This window comes from Salarias fasciatus, assembly GCF_902148845.1.
Source record: "Salarias fasciatus chromosome 23 unlocalized genomic scaffold, fSalaFa1.1 super_scaffold_20, whole genome shotgun sequence".
Lineage (NCBI taxonomy): Eukaryota > Metazoa > Chordata > Actinopteri > Blenniiformes > Blenniidae > Salarias > Salarias fasciatus.
In genome coordinates, this window is record NW_021941230.1 from 11,705,351 (window position 1) to 11,720,717 (window position 15,367).

General features: G+C 46.7%; 1 protein-coding gene across 5 annotated transcripts; it reads left to right on the forward strand.

Moving 5' to 3' along the window:
* Positions 1–5,431: 5,431 nt before the first annotated feature.
* Positions 5,432–13,230, forward strand: LOC115383757 (poly(rC)-binding protein 3-like). 5 transcript variants are annotated; one of them, XM_030085925.1, is made up of 12 exons: positions 5,432–5,584; positions 5,701–5,724; positions 5,804–5,836; positions 5,931–6,047; positions 6,612–6,743; positions 6,848–6,976; positions 8,509–8,652; positions 10,084–10,125; positions 11,529–11,607; positions 11,956–12,014; positions 12,778–12,947; positions 13,122–13,230. In XM_030085925.1, exons 1-12 carry the CDS (start codon positions 5,510–5,512, stop codon positions 13,174–13,176), a joined length of 1,059 nt encoding a protein of 352 aa, XP_029941785.1. In that variant the 5' UTR covers positions 5,432–5,509; the 3' UTR covers positions 13,177–13,230. The 5 variants fall into 5 exon arrangements, with proteins under 5 accessions (XP_029941785.1, XP_029941787.1, XP_029941786.1 ...); XM_030085927.1 differs by having other exon boundaries at positions 11,959–12,014; XM_030085926.1 differs by having other exon boundaries at positions 11,532–11,607.
* The last annotated feature ends 2,137 nt before the right edge of the window (positions 13,231–15,367 follow it).

Sequence of the window (15,367 nt, forward strand, 5' to 3'; positions counted from 1 at the left end):
CAATCTTTCGGCCTATTTACAACCCAAAGCAGCATCGCCAGTCGCTCCGCTCCGTCGCCGCGTCACGTGTTCCCGCCGCCGCTCACGTGACCTCGGCGGAACGGGCCAATCAGGGGCCAGGGTCCGTGGTGGGCAGAGCGAAGAGAAAGGGGGAAAAAAATCATTTTCCCGTCGTGATTTTTGATCTGACATCAGAGAGAGTGGTCATCGTCCGGTGGTTCCTGCACGTCGCGAAGGTAAACCCGATTTTATTGCTCGCTTCGGCAGCCGACATTTCAAATGTTGGTTTAACCTTAAAATTCAGATCGATTTTTCATAATTTTTAAAAATCTTTTTTCTGAGATTTGGGATTTCGAAGTGTTGACAACTTGCATGAGATCCGGTCTGAGTTTGAGGTGACGCCATCAATAATTAATTAACTCGCTAACTTAACAAATCATTAGCCCGACAATGAGCAGTGACACGGGAAAACTTATCGACTCGTTAGCTAATTCCAGTATTGGAGGTTATTTTGGGGGGGGTGGGGGGGTGCTTCAGGGGGTCCGTGGACCCTCAGCATTGTTTGGGTTCAAGCGCGAGCGGCTTCATTGTTGAGGAATTAGCGGCACATGCGAGGGAGAAGTGGGACGCTTGCGAGGAGCCCGACTTCGTTACAACAATTACCGTCAACGGGATTCCGTTTCTCAACCCTAAAAAAAATGTCGCCCATCATTAGCGTCGAAGCTAATTGTCGAATTGCGCGATTGCGGCGAAAAAAAACCCGGCGAAAGCGCTAGCGAGATGACTGCAATGGAGCAGTGGTGGAAAAAAAAAGAAAGAAGACAGTGAAGGGGGTGGGGGTGGGGGTGTGGGTGACCCCCGTTGGAGCTCGCCGTATGGGAGCCATGACTTTGTGACAAGCGGTGATCTCACGTTACAAATCGTGGCAAATCTAAAATGGCCGACTTGGCGCTGGGCGCTTAGCGCCGCAACATGGTGCCCCCCCCCCCCCCCCCCCCCCCCCCCCCCCAACCCACCCACCCACACCCTCCCCCTATCTGGCCCCTCCAACACTCGTTTTAAAGCTACTTTTCGAAGTGGTGTGCAGTCGGGCTGATGGTAGCGAGAATGTACGCTAACGTTTTTGATTGTGATCCGTGCTGAGCGATCAGGACGCCGCGGCGCTGATGAGGACCGACAGCTCCTGAGAGCTGTGTCATAGCAGCGTACGCCCCCCCCCCAACACACACACACACACACACACACACACACACACACACACACACATATCCAACAAAAGCCCAACGAGCACAGAGATGCTCACTCGCAGGAGCCCGTGCTTTCTCGAACTTCAAGTTATTTCCTTCAAACCTCCACCTGAGTTTCCACAAATCGTAGAACTTCCTGTTTGTGAGCAGCGAAAACAAACGCATCATCCAGGTCACCGACTGCCCCCCCCCCCCCCCCGCCGCCCCCCCGCCTGCATGCTGCCCTACATGCACGCTAATTTCCCTTTTGTGCTCCTGTAATTGGAGCACCAACATGTCCACGGGGCAGCTGCACACATCTGACGCTGAAAGTCAGAGAGCTTTCTGGAACCAGATACAATCGTCCAAATGGACCTGCAGCCGGAGAGCGGTTCAGAGCTTCAATCACACCGAAGCCGAAAGTTTAGACTTTATTGCCTGTTTTCGCAACACCAGTCACCTTTAACTGCAAAAAAAAAAAAAAAAAGTGTCAGTTCAATCAACAAACCTGCTTTCAGAGCCTGGAGCTCATCGAGCTAATGAAGCTAATGCTAACATGTCAAACTGTAACCTGATGCCTAATCAGCTGAAACCAAGTTGTTACCGTGGAGATAATGGAAGGATGGATGATAGTGATGGATGAATGATAGAGGGATGGATGGATGGATAGATGGATGGATGAATGGATCATAGAGGGATGGATGGATCGAAGAATGAAAAATTTATAGATGCAATTTTAGACTTTGGAACAGTTTCTCCTGTCAGTAGGAGTGTGTGTGTGTGTGTGTGTGTGTGTGTGTGTGTGTGTGTGTGTGTGTGTGTGTGTGTGTGTGTGTGTGTGGATTAGGGTGAACAGATTAAACCTCAGACTTTCTAACATGGATTCCTGCTGATCTCATCCCACAATGAATGAACATAAAAATACAACTTCTCAGACACAACTTGTTTTAAAAAAAAATTCCAAAACCAAGAAATCATTCCGAACAAATGATTTGCACTGATCAGAAGGAAAGACAGTTTAAACATCTGCAAAATGATTACCATCACACCAGAGGAGGTAAAGTTAACATTTATATCTCAATTGATCCAATTTATCTTCTTAATCTGTTTCTTTGTTTTTGAAAAAGTCCCCAAAGATTCAACTTTTCCAAGCTAATAGCGGGAACGTATTCACAGCCTGACTCCACTTCTCTCATTTGGTTTTCATACAAACTTCAGCTTGAAAGAAAAAAGATGCACTGATGCAAAATCTTTTGGAGTTAACTGCAGACGTTTGACTTCAAAGTCTGAACTGATGCTTGTTCTGTTAAAAGATCATCAAAATGTGCATAAACTGTGTAACATTTTTCATTGAAAAGATCAAGGACACTGAATGTATTTCCGAGTAATTATTCAATCTCTGAGTTCAGAAGTCAATTATCTGTGCTGCAGCTCTCAGTCACCCACTGCAGATTTATTATTTAAATTCACAACAGTTCCTGTCTGGAATTGATCCAAATCTTCACGGAAAATGACTTTAACACTCAAAGTTTCCCCGAACTTTGCTTTCTGGCGTGTTTGCGCTTCACTGCGTTCGCATGCAGCTGCACAAAAGGAAGAGGCTGCGGATTCTTCAAGAGCGAGGAAGAGGAGGAAGGCGGGGGACGGAGGGGGACGGAGGGGCTTTTTGTGCTGCGCTGTCCAGCCGAGCGTAAAGCGTGATTAATCCAAGAGGAGGAGGCTAGCAGCACCGAGCCTGACCCACTTTCTCCTCCATCACATGTCAGGAACAATCCCCCACAACCTCCACTTCCTGTTCCACAGACGCCACGCACATATACACACACATATATTCACAGGGGTTCTGCCGCATTTAGTCGCGGAACTCAAAATTACTGCAAGAATCTATTCTCTGTTCACACGACAAAAACTGTGAGTACAAGAACATTCGTATGGACAGTCCACCATGTTGGACTGTTGTCATGGTGACTGTCACCGAGAAAACTACCAAAAAACTGGGAGTCATGACACTCTGGAGGCCGCCATGGTTACTGTCCATCTACTCACAGACATGCAGGAGGAATGTTTACCACGGCCGAGGTGTGCACAGCTGCAGCATTTCAGTGTTTCCATGGAAACGGAGTGGGAGCTCTTTCAAAAGTTCCACTTGCTCTAAAAGTTCACTTGAAAATCTTGTCATGCAAATGTTGTCTTAATCTAATTCTTCGTACTTGAACCAATAAACTGGTATAAACAGTAAATATTCCTCATTAGCTCTATGTTTAGAGTTCGATGATTCAAAGACTTGAATTTCTTGGTGTTTTGTAATTCCTCTGTCCACATTTATTTTCTATCTGATCTGTTCGTCCTTATACCCGTTAGCTGCTAATGCTAGCTTAGCTTCTTTCCAGGCCGATGCCTTGATCCATATGAACTGAAATCACTACTAGAAGCTTAACCTTTTCAGCATTCAAATTAAATTCACACTCGGAAGATTCCCGGTCTTGGACGGAAAAAAAATTCATTGATCTTATCCTGCTATAATAGCCGTGACAAAAAAAATGTGTGCAGTGAGGCCATATGAAGTCATGAGCCATACCAGAGCATCCCAAGACCGAGTAATGTGGCGAAGACTGAGTCAAGACCAAGATCTTGAAAATCTGGTCTAGAGCCCCTTTCAGAGGTTGAAGTTCGAGGTCGAACTGCAACGTGAGGCTTCTTCATTCCCACACTCCTGCCCTCCATACTCCCCTCTCGGGGCTGATGTGCCCCGCTGCCCCCTCCCTTCTGCCCCTGCACTGCTGGCTCCGGCTCTTAAATCGGGATTAAGGCTTTTTATGTAATCTGGGCTCCAGTGGGAGATTGCAGAGACAGCTGGCATCAGAATCCTCCTCTGGCCTCCCACCAGCGGCACGCTGCAGATTAACAGCAGATAGAAACCTGGAGGCTCCACGCGTCGAAACGAGCACACCCTCCACTCTTTTCACAACATCCGTCTTCTCAAGGAAAGACAAACATGTACACTGCTTCTCGTTGTCACATTTAATTCATGACAGACAACAATAAAAGGACTATAAGCCGTTCAGATTAAACATTTGAGATTTTCATCATATTTTTACACTTTTCCAGTATTTAAGTTAACTGATAAAATAATCCAAGCCCAGTGCATCTGATTCCTGTTGTTATATATCAAAACTCCTTATTCTATCTTTTTAAAAATATTTTGTTTCACAGATACAAATGAGTTCTTACTGTTTTTTAAATTTATTCATAGCAAAAATGTCACTTTAATCCTTATTATTAGTGATTTTATTTGATTCTCTTTCTTTTTGAGTAAACATGTGGACATATAAAAGCTTGTTGATTTATTTATTTCCTATTTTTGCACTGGGACAGTTTGGTGTTCTTGATTTTATTTTGAAATCTTCTGCAGATGCAGTTGACATTTTTTGGTTCAGGATCTTATATATTCTTTTAACACACATTGTTTTTAAGAATGTCTGATTAATATTTTTTACAGTTTGATTTATTTTCAGATTTTTGAACAAAAGATGTCTTTGGTGCACTTTTAAAAACTTCTTTCCCCGAGCGTGTGCAGCTCCCAGTCTGCCCTGCAGCGCCCCCCTGTGGCAGAGGCCGCGCACTGCAGCAGCTGTCAGGCTGGATCAGAGCAGAGCAGGCTGAAGGGATAAAAATAAATATGGAGGAGACATATGCTGACCTACATTCACACAGACGCAGCTCACTTCTCTACATCACAGTGACCACTTTCACCACCCGGGGAACCAAAAAAAAAAAAAAAAAAAAAAAAACCTTTTATCTTCTTTGTGGACATTTTTCACCTCCAGCCATTCAGAGCACACAAAAAAATGGCAAAAGATCACATCTCAAATGTTTTTGTATTCTTTGAAGAAAAAGAAAAAATGGACAAAACAAAGAAAAATGAACTGAAATAAATAAACTAATGTCATTTTTTCATTCGTCTTTACAAAATATTAAAAAAAATACATATGATCACCTTTAAATAACTGTTTATTTAATAGTCTCTGACTCTCTCTACTGCAGACTATCTATAGTGCCAAACAGGCCAATTTGACACTTTTTATTGTAGATTATACTTTGAAAATACACAATACAATAAAGGTGTAGTGAGAGGAATAGCACCTGTATATGTTTTACCTAATGGTCTGATGTTCGGTGATTTTCTTGTTACCCGTCTCAGGTTTCCCACCAAAACGCTCGCGCTGGCCCTCCAACTTCCTCTCTCGCTTGACCACGCCCCCTCCTTCTCGGCCAATCCCGACATGGAGCCCATCAAGGTCCAATCAGAAGGCGGCCTGAACGTGACGCTGACCATCCGGCTGCTCATGCACGGGAAGGTGATGAAGAGTTGTCGGGCATTTTTAAAAAACAAAGACACATTTCGTGGAACGTGCCGACTTTAACATCCTGCCTGTGACGGTCTGTCTTTAATCTGTGCTTTCTGTTTCCACAGGAGGTTGGGAGCATCATAGGAAAGGTAATTATCACCACCCCATCCAGCTCAATGTGTCCTCGTAACGCACCAAACCTCACTTCTGTCTTCTCTTCCGTCACAGAAAGGAGAGACGGTGAAGAAAATGCGCGAAGATGTAAGAAAAACTCCGCTTTCAGTTACATTTCTCTTACTTTAATGCTTTCGTCCTGCTGTTGGGTGAGTTCCTGTTGTTTTTTCGGGCCCTGCAGAGCGGAGCCCGCATCAACATCTCGGAGGGGAACTGTCCCGAGCGGATAGTGACCATCACCGGGCCCACGGACGCCATCTTCAAGGCCTTCGCCATGATCGCGTACAAGTTCGAGGAGGTAGGGAAGACAGAGCTCAACCTTTCAGTCGGTCGGTTTCAGAATGGAAAGTCGCAGCATGAGGAAGAATACAGGCGTGCCTGGTCCATTCTGATCATCTTAAAAAAGTGTGACCCCCAGTGGACAAATTTAGAACTGCATCTACCGGTAATTGAAAAAATTGCAGTTAATGGTGTGTGTGTGTGTGTGTTTGTTTGTGTGTGTTTGTGTGTGTATACACTGACTCACTGACTCATTTCCAAATGGAATACAGAGAGGGCTTGGCAGGGGGATGTCCAACAGAAATATGCTGATCTCACCTTGCAGCATCCTCTGAAACTGGGCCAGTGGTGTGTGTGTGTGTGCGTGTGTGTGTGTGTGTGTATGAGAGAGAGATTCCGAAGCCAAGAGGCCGGGCATTTCCTCACTGAGCGCTGTGTCCCTGACTTGCTCTCCAGTTTACCACTGGTCCACTGCGCCACTCCTGCCATAAATAATACATGAGGGTGATGGTGATTGCACAGTGTTGGTTTTGCCTCACACACGCAGACACACACTCATTTTCAGATTTTCCTCACCCTGCAGGACATCATCAACTCCATGAGCAACAGTCCAGCCACCAGTAAGCCCCCGGTCACCCTCCGGCTGGTGGTCCCGGCCAGTCAGTGCGGCTCGCTGATCGGTAAAGGAGGCTCCAAAATCAAGGAGATGAGAGAGGTATGCAAACACAAAAGGCGTGGGCTTTTCCACGGGGACGCCTTTTCCAAAAAAATAACAGTTCCGTGAGAACCCCACTGACATGTCCTCCCTCTCCCCCGCAGTCCACCGGCGCTCAGGTCCAGGTGGCAGGAGACATGCTCCCAAACTCCACCGAGAGGGCCGTGACCATCTCGGGGGCGCCGGAGGCCATCATCCAGTGTGTCAAACAGATATGTGTGGTGATGCTGGAGGTACAGTGAGGGGGGGCACGCAGGGGCAAATCAAGAGATCACACTCACGCTTGTAAACAACTACGAAGCTAATTTTCATTAAGCTAATTAACAAAAACATTGGCTCGTTAAGTGAGACTAACCTGAAACGTGTAATAAAAGTGTCAATTACAGACAAAACGTTACTGAAGGACAGTTTTTGCTTCCTTCTGATGAACTAAATGTGTGTTAGAGGAAGAGTTAGAGCACCACAATGTTTGGAATGGGTCAAGTTTTTAAAACCACAACAGAATCCTGCAACTGTGTGGCAGTCCAGTGTTAATGTTGCTGGCTGAATTCAGGCCCCGTTTACACGACTCTTTCAAGTGAAAACGAGAAACTTTGGGCACACTCCGAGAATCGGTTTACGCGACAACGGTGCTGAAGACTCAAGTTTTTGAAAAATCGCTCGCAAGGTGGAGCTTCTTGAAAACACTCTGACTCCGTTTCCGTAGAAACGGGGAAAAAGTAACTTTTTTAAAATGCTGCAGAGTCATGACTCTCCTGGGATTTAAAGTAGTTTTGTAGCTCAATCTCCTGGAAAAAGCAATTCAACACGGTTTTCTGTCGACATGAATGACTGTGTATGTGCCATCGATGATGTTAACAGCGTGTCACTCTCTGAATGCGTGTGATGTCAACACATAAACAACATCACCCACTAGTGGCCTAATATGCTCACTACATTGTTGTTGGTTTTTTTTGTTTTTTTTTAGTCTTTCCGCCACTTCCTTGTAAATGGACATTTTCAAAAAATTTTGTAAACAAAAAACTTTTCCGAAATGAAAACACAAAAACAAAGCGTTTTCACTTGAAACGTCACTGTGTAAATGGGGCCCTCGGCTCTGATGAGACACCAAGATTATTAGCTACTTGCTAAGTAAATGCTAAAATGTATTAAGGTTATGTAAGCTGTGGATTGTCTGACGCTTTGCTGACGAGTCGTGAAAGTCGTCTGCAGATTCCTCTCTTATTAAGACTCACTTTCACGCTTCAGGTGGTCCTTCTGTTGTGTTTCTTGGTCTCCTTGATGTCGAAACTCTCCTGTGGTAACATGTCGTCTTTAGCTCGATGCTTCGGATGCCTGCATGCTGTTCAGGTGTCTTTCTCTTTCTCGCACCATTAATTTAAACTATCTGCACAGCCGGTTCTCCGCTGGGCACTCATGAAGGCACCAGCCCTGGAAGTTGGGACATGTGTGACCTGACTGTAAGTCTCCCTGCGCGGACCCCCAACACACATTCACAGTGGTGCGGAGTGTTGAGTCATCATTATCCAGTTGAAAGTGATGTTCCAGGTCAATGGGAGTGTAGTGGTGCACTGAGACACAGTTTGGACTTTGGATGTGAGCACGAGCACTTCCTGTGTCACGGGTCGTCTTCCCCTCAGGCACCGCCCCCTTCCGCTCTCACTTCGTACAGCGCCTCTCTCTTCTGTCGCTCTGCGCTAACACTCTCTCCACGTCTCACCCTTCTTCTTCTCCCCCACACTTTGCCCTCCTCTGCTCTCCTCAGTCCCCACCGAAAGGTGCCACCATCCCTTACCGCCCCAAGCCTGCCTCCACCCCTGTCATTTTTTCAGGTGGCCAGGTAAGAGCAGACCCTCTGGGGGCGTCCACAGCCAACCTCAGCCTCTTACTGCAGCACCAGCCACTGCCTGTTAGTGTCGCACCAGGTTTTACTCACTCTGCCTCCCCACTCACTGCCCCTCCCTCACCCCCCCCCCACCCCCACCCCCACCCCCACCCCTTACCACCCCCACAACTAGCATGAAGCCATCACTGCTGTTTATGGTCACTCCACCACCCAGCCACCACCCGGTCCCGCAACAGAACTGAGATAAACAAGTCTGATCTATTCAAGGAAATTCAGAAACTCGCCTGTCTTTTCATGTAGTGAATCTAAAAAGATAGAAGTGACAAAACAACAGAAGGTTTCAGTCAGATGAATTGTGTTTGATGCTTGTCCAAAGAATCAAACACATAAAACTAAATCATTTCATCTCAGTAGTATAGGCAGTTGAACGTGAGACTTTGCCAAGGCCTGATCATCTCAAGACCAAGAAAAGACCAAGACTTAGGCCATGACGAAGACCACAGCATCAGAAGACCAAGATTTTACAGGCCTGAGAATGAAACAAGACCGAGACAAGACAAGACAAGACGAAGACTTTAAGAAGCCAAGACCAAGACCAGAGCATCGCAAGAGCAAGACCAAGACCAAGTCAAGATCAAGATTTTAAGGGGCTGAGACTGAGCCAAGACCGAGACAAGACAAGATCAAGACTTTAAGGAGCCAAGACCAAGACCAGAGCATCACAAGACTAAGAAAAGTCCAACACATGAAGGAGCTAAGACCAAGGCCAGAGTATCGCAAGACCATGATTTTAGAAGGGCCATGACTGAGCTAAAACCAATAACAGAGCATCGCCAGACCAAGACAAGACCAAGATTTTAAGGGGTTGAGACTGAGTCAAGACCAAGACCAGAGCATTGCAAGACCAAGACAAGAGCAAGACTTGGAGGGTCTAAGACCGAGTCAAGACCAAGACCAGTGCATTGCAAAACAAAGACAAGACCAAGATCATGAAAATGTTTTTCCAAGACCGGTCTTGAGACCAAGACCATCCTCAGAATTATTAAGAACTACAAGCCTTTGTCCCTCTATATACTCTCAGCTGGATCTACATGGGGACTCGGTCACAGCAAAGTAAAGTCAAACACCAGAGCTGTCCCTGCTCTCATTTGGGGACTCTGTCTCCTGTCTCGGCTCAGATCCAGTGAAATGTAGCTCAGTTCTGACCTAGGTGGCTTTACAAAGCACATATCCTATTGGACGAGTCACACTGACCCTCCCCTCCTCCTCCTCCTCCTCCTCCTCCTCCTCCTGTCTGAGTCCTCCTGTACTGACGTAGTTCAACTGGATCTGATTGATGAGTGTCAGGAAGTGTGTGTCGTGCATGACGTAATGTAGCTGCAGATGTGACTTACAGTGAGTGTGTGTGATGTGTGACATTATTCTCATTTGTGACACATGACTCCCCGTTTTGTGCCGTAATCGTATCGTAATGAGGCTTTCTGCTGTTTGCAGGCTTACACCATTCAAGGACAGTACGCCATCCCACATCCAGATGTGAGTGCTCACTCCGCGAGGCAGTCACCGGCTGCACTCGCCTCCCCTCAGCCAGGCTCTCAACTTTCTCTCCCCAAATATTAATATTAACTGCTAATATTAATACAGCTTCTGTTCTGACATGTTTCTTCTCGGTGTTCTGCCCTCTGTTTGCTGGTGGACCTCATGAGGCTTGGCCTGTGAGAGTTTGGGGGATTTGGCTTAGAAGAGAAGCTCAGCGAGCGGCGCCAGCAGAAGGCTTCGGTTATCAGTGGAATTAAGTTTCTTCACCAATAGAGCTTCTGGGTTGAGGTTGTATGTGCCGCAAAGTAGTTCGCCGCCATCGTGCTAAAGGTGCAGAAAGTGGGTTTCATTCTCTCGTCATACCGAGCGATTTGTCACGGAGATTGGCAGTGACGCTGCGACCTTAAGCTTTCACTGCAAGTTAGCAAGCTGTAGCGGCGAGCTACAAGCGTGGTGTCGTCCAGATCATCGGAGGTGAGCAAAGCATTGTGAACGGCACCAAAAACAGGAGCCTTTGCCTTCCCCCTGGGCGCTGTGTGCTGTTCACTACAGAATTTAAAGGCTTCTCCAATAGAGACCTCAACGCTCCACGATCATCTGGATCATGATGGAGTAGAGCAGACCAGCCACAGGCCTCCTGTACTCTGTATTTCCCCCTTTGCAAATGGACTCTCAATTAATCTTAAGTCATCACTTTAAACAAACATTTGAACTGTTGATACTGTTATAGAAATTCTGAGAAGAGCTGAAGAACACAAACAAAAATGCAATGTAATATTTTAGCCGACCAGGGGTCAGAAAGCGGCCTTTGCACTCCCTGTTTGTCCAGCTGAAAAAGTAAATTGTCCTTTGGTTGGGCTGTCAGCATCGCCAGAGTCTGAAATGAACACTTTTTTAAAAATGGCTTCCAGAGTGCAACGTTTTCCAAACGTCTCTGTCTAAACAGACAAAACACATCAGACACACGGAGAACTCCATACCTGTGAGTGGTTCAACAACAACAATGACTCAGAAACACAGAATTGTAAGTGTTAGCGAGATGAGCGGGGTTCCATTGGCCCCGCCTCCTTTAGCCACTGTTGCTACAGCGGCTAACAGAGTTGGTGAATGTTCTGCTTCGGGCATAGCAACAGTAACCGAGAGGGGCGGAGCTTCTTGAGCCCTCCCCACACTCAGGCCAAGTCCTTCATGAGCTTCTTTTTCTTCTTCTTCTTCTTCTTCTATCTGTGCCCTCTACCTGTGTGTGTCGGTACTTCTCCTCACATCCTCTTTATCTTGTAGCTTTTTGGACAGACCTGTGAGCGTGGCAGTGTGTGTGTGTGTGTGTGAGTGTGTGTGTGGGGGGTGTTTTTAACGATGACCTCCTCATAGCTCTGCTGTCCTCCTCCTCCCCCCCTCAGCAGTTGAGCAAGCTCCACCAGTTGGCTATGCAGCAAACCCCCTTTACCCCCCTCGGACAGACCACCCCTGCCTTCCCCGGTACGTACCCACCTCTTCACCAAAGATCCTCTTCTCGTTTTCACCTGTAGAGACGAACACACTCTCTTCCTCCTTCTCTCTCTGGCTTCTGTCCTTTCTTTTCTCCTCCTGATGGCCTGCTGGTGGTCTGCTCCGGTTCATGTTGAGGTTTCTTTGTTTTTTTGTTTGTTTGTTTGTTTGTTTTTTTTTTGCTTTCTCCCGTTGGTTTCCTGGTTTTTGTGTGCTTTTGAAGCTCCAGGTTGGTTTGTTTCGGGTAGGGCGTTAGGTTCATCCCTGGTTCTGTTGACACGTGGCCATGCTAACGTGCCCCCCCCCCCCCCCCCCCCCCCCCCTGTGTCCTGTGTTCAGCAGCAGGTCTGGATGCCAGTAACCAGGCCAGTACTCATGAACTCACCATTCCCAATGATGTGAGTACATTTCTCTTCCTGTGTGCGGCCACTGTCGCCAGTCTCACTTCCATTTTTACCCGCAGAGAGCAAAAAAAGGTTTTATTTGTCACGAAAATCACATTTTCCTCGCAGACACAGGTTGTGAACTGTTACAAGTCATTGATTTTGAATGTAATTGGCTTATCAGACTTTATTTGTAATTGTTTTTATGCTGAATCTTAAAAGTTTATAAGATTTAGCATGAAAATGGAATATAAATTCTATATAGTAAGAGTATCTTAAAAGATAGAATTTTTCTATTTTAGAGTTTATATTTTTTTAAGCTTGTTTGGCCTCCTCCAGGATCTTACCCGGAATCAGATTACTTTAATAATTCCAGAATGAATTTGCTCCATTGCTTCCACATTAGCTGCTGTTCTCCTGAGACAGTCCCTCTGCGCTCTGCTGCTCTTGTCGCTGCTGCCAATAACTGACGGCGAGTCGGAGCTTTCCAATCATTCATAATGTGACATTGCCTCCACCGTCCCTCACTGCTGCTTCAGCTTTAATATCCATTACCTGACAAATTACAGACATTACTTCTCCATCGACTGAGTTAAACCTTGGAGGTGGAAACTTTGTCCAAATACAGCGAAACTCAAGCAGAACGTGGGACGCCTTCACGCGACGGACTTGTTGGGAGTCTGACGGTCACGGCTGGGAAGCGAGGGACCCGCCCCCGTCGCCCATCTCCACCCTGCGCTCCGACCATCCTAAGTCCTTCCCCCCTTTTTCTTCCCAGCTAATAGGCTGCATAATCGGACGCCAGGGAACCAAAATCAACGAGATCCGTCAGATGTCTGGGGCGCAGATCAAAATTGCTAACGCCATGGAAGGGTCATCGGAGCGCCAGATCACCATCACAGGGACCCCCGCCAACATCAGCCTGGCCCAGTACCTCATCAATGCAAGGTACGCCATTACCCCATGAGTTCGTGTTCTTTCCAGCTCACTGCTGAGTAGCAACAAAATCGGTGGTTGGACAGTCGACGACAAAAGTAGCAAATGACCTCGTGTTGGGTGCTTCTGGGAAACCAAGAGAAAAGGGAATGTCTTCCTTACCGGGCTTCCTCCTGGTCCCTCCAGGTTCAGAGACGTGGCGGCCATGTGGAACGACCCATCTTCCATGACCACATCCTGAGATCCCTGCCTGGCTCCTCCGTTTGGCCCTCTCCAGTGACTGACCACCGCAGACCACCCTGATGAAGCCCTCCGGACTCTGGCTCTGGCTCTCCGAAAGCACCCGACCACCAACCCCCCTCTTCCTGACTGGCTCTGCGTCCAGCAGAGGGGGGGGCCAGCGCTCTTCTTCTTCTTCTTCTTCTTCTTCTTCTTCTTCTTTTTTTTTTTTTTTTCAGAGACCCAATGGAAATCTTTGAAAAAAAAAAAAAGAAGAAAAAAAAAGCATAAGAATCATAAAAAGAACTTCTTTGTTGGTTAGATTTTTTAGAGAACTGTTGAAGCATGTTGAATGTTTATTATTAGGAACAACTTGTGTTACTCTTTCTTCTTTTTCTCTCTCTGTTGCTTTCTCTCTGTCAGTGCTGCGTCATAGAACAACTTCTCGAAGTGTAATCTAGTAACCGCTGGCAGACTGTGGTAGAACGTAGTGATTTTGCATAGAACAGCTGCTCAGTGATGCTATCGGCAGAGTGTGTGGTGGGATGTAGCCTAAATTGACAAACTTTCTTACTGTATTGCAAAAATTACAAAAAAAAAAAAAAAAGGGACTCTTCTGCTTTTGTCCTAATTTGCATCTTTGTCTAATCTCTACCCATGACTCTTTGCTGCATCACATGACCCTTTTAAGCCAATGGTATCACTCCTGGAGCCTCCCGTCTCATGTTGATTTCCTAGCTGGACAGCTTCTTGCTTATATTGCATGTTTTCAGTGTGGTGTCGTCTTGTGTTTCAGTACGTTCTATAGACTCGTGTTCCTTCTCATCTTATTATCTTTAGATCTTTGTGCTCCTTTTCTTCTCCGCTAACATTCTCAGCTGTTTTCTGGGCCCCTCGCGTCCCGTCCCGCTCCGTGCCCGGACCGCTCCGCCTCCTCCTATCAGCTCCCATCAGGAGGATTTTAGATGCATGAATGGGAATTAGAGACAAACCCGAGACTCTGACTGGAACTTTAAATGATTGTTTACTCGATTTGTTTCGTTACGAGGACTTTTGTAACTTAACATAGCTTCATACTGTCGTGTTTCTCACACCCTCTTAGTTCATTCCTCACACTTTCCGAGGTGGACGTCCGCGTTCACGCCGCTGGGAACTCGAAAAGTTACCAGTTGGGAAAAAGTCCAATTCCCAAAGAAACAGCCAACAGATCGGCAGATTAACGCTGTCATTACTTATGCTAAGTCACCTAAAATGATCAAAAGGCTTCTATTTTTGCAGAAATGCTGCTGTTTTTAAGCTATCCAGCCCAGGTGAATGCAGTCTGGTTATTTCCACGTGACTTTTGTCTCACACTGAGTGTATAAAGAGATATTCGTCGTGTAGATGCTCTCACTCAGTTCCGTGATGTTCCGCTGGCGTCCGTAAGCTCTGACGAAACGTCCCTCTTTCCCACGCAGGAGTCCGATCTTTCCTACTCTGTAGCTGCTTTCGAATGCATCGTGAGAACTGAATCTTTCCATTAGCCCCGCCCACTTAGATACTGTTGCTGTGCATTCATTCTAGAACAGCATCAGTCAAAGCAGCAGTAACCAAGGGGGCGGGGCCTCTGGTACATAACTTTATGAATAGAAAAAAACGGTTTCGGTGCTGAAAATCTGTCATTGGACCCTCAATGAGGAAACAAATCAAACTTGTTCTCTCCAAACAGTCGTTTTTCCTGTAACTCTGAAGATCTGTGTGATCGTTTCCACAAATATTCTGCAATAACCCTCGTACTCCTACGTGAACTCCGGTTCCATCAGGAAGGACTGACTCATGTTTCTCTGTGCCCCTCCTCCTCTCTGCTGACGTTCCCAGCTCTTTCGGGCCCCTCGCGTCCCGTCCCGCTCCACAGCGCCTCCTCCTGGCAGGAGGATTTTAGATGCATGAATGGGAATTAGAGACAAACCCGAGACTCTGACTGGAACTTTAAATGATTGTTTACTCTGTATTTGTTTTCGTTCGAGGACTTTTGTGACCTAGCACATTAGTCGACTACGCGGCGCTCATGCAATAGACTCGTCAACACTTTACTCCGGACTGCCTCTGGTGTGGGAGGATTAGCTGGACCTAAAAGCCGAGAGCTGCGTCCAAACCGTTCGGCCTCCCTCCCGGGTCCGAGGAACCGCGGGAGGAAGACCGAGTCCCGGAGACGTTTGGACGGAGCCGGAAGG

Coding starts and splice junctions, on each gene's coding strand:
- LOC115383757 (XM_030085925.1), top strand. CDS start 5,510: ATGGAGCCCATCAAGGTCCAATCAGAAGGCGGCCTGAACGTGACGCTG. Junction 10,126..11,528: donor ACGCCATCCCACATCCAGAT/GTGAGTGCTCAC, acceptor TCCCCCCCTCAG/CAGTTGAGCAAGCTCCACCA. Junction 11,608..11,955: donor GACCACCCCTGCCTTCCCCG/GTACGTACCCAC, acceptor TCCTGTGTTCAG/CAGCAGGTCTGGATGCCAGT.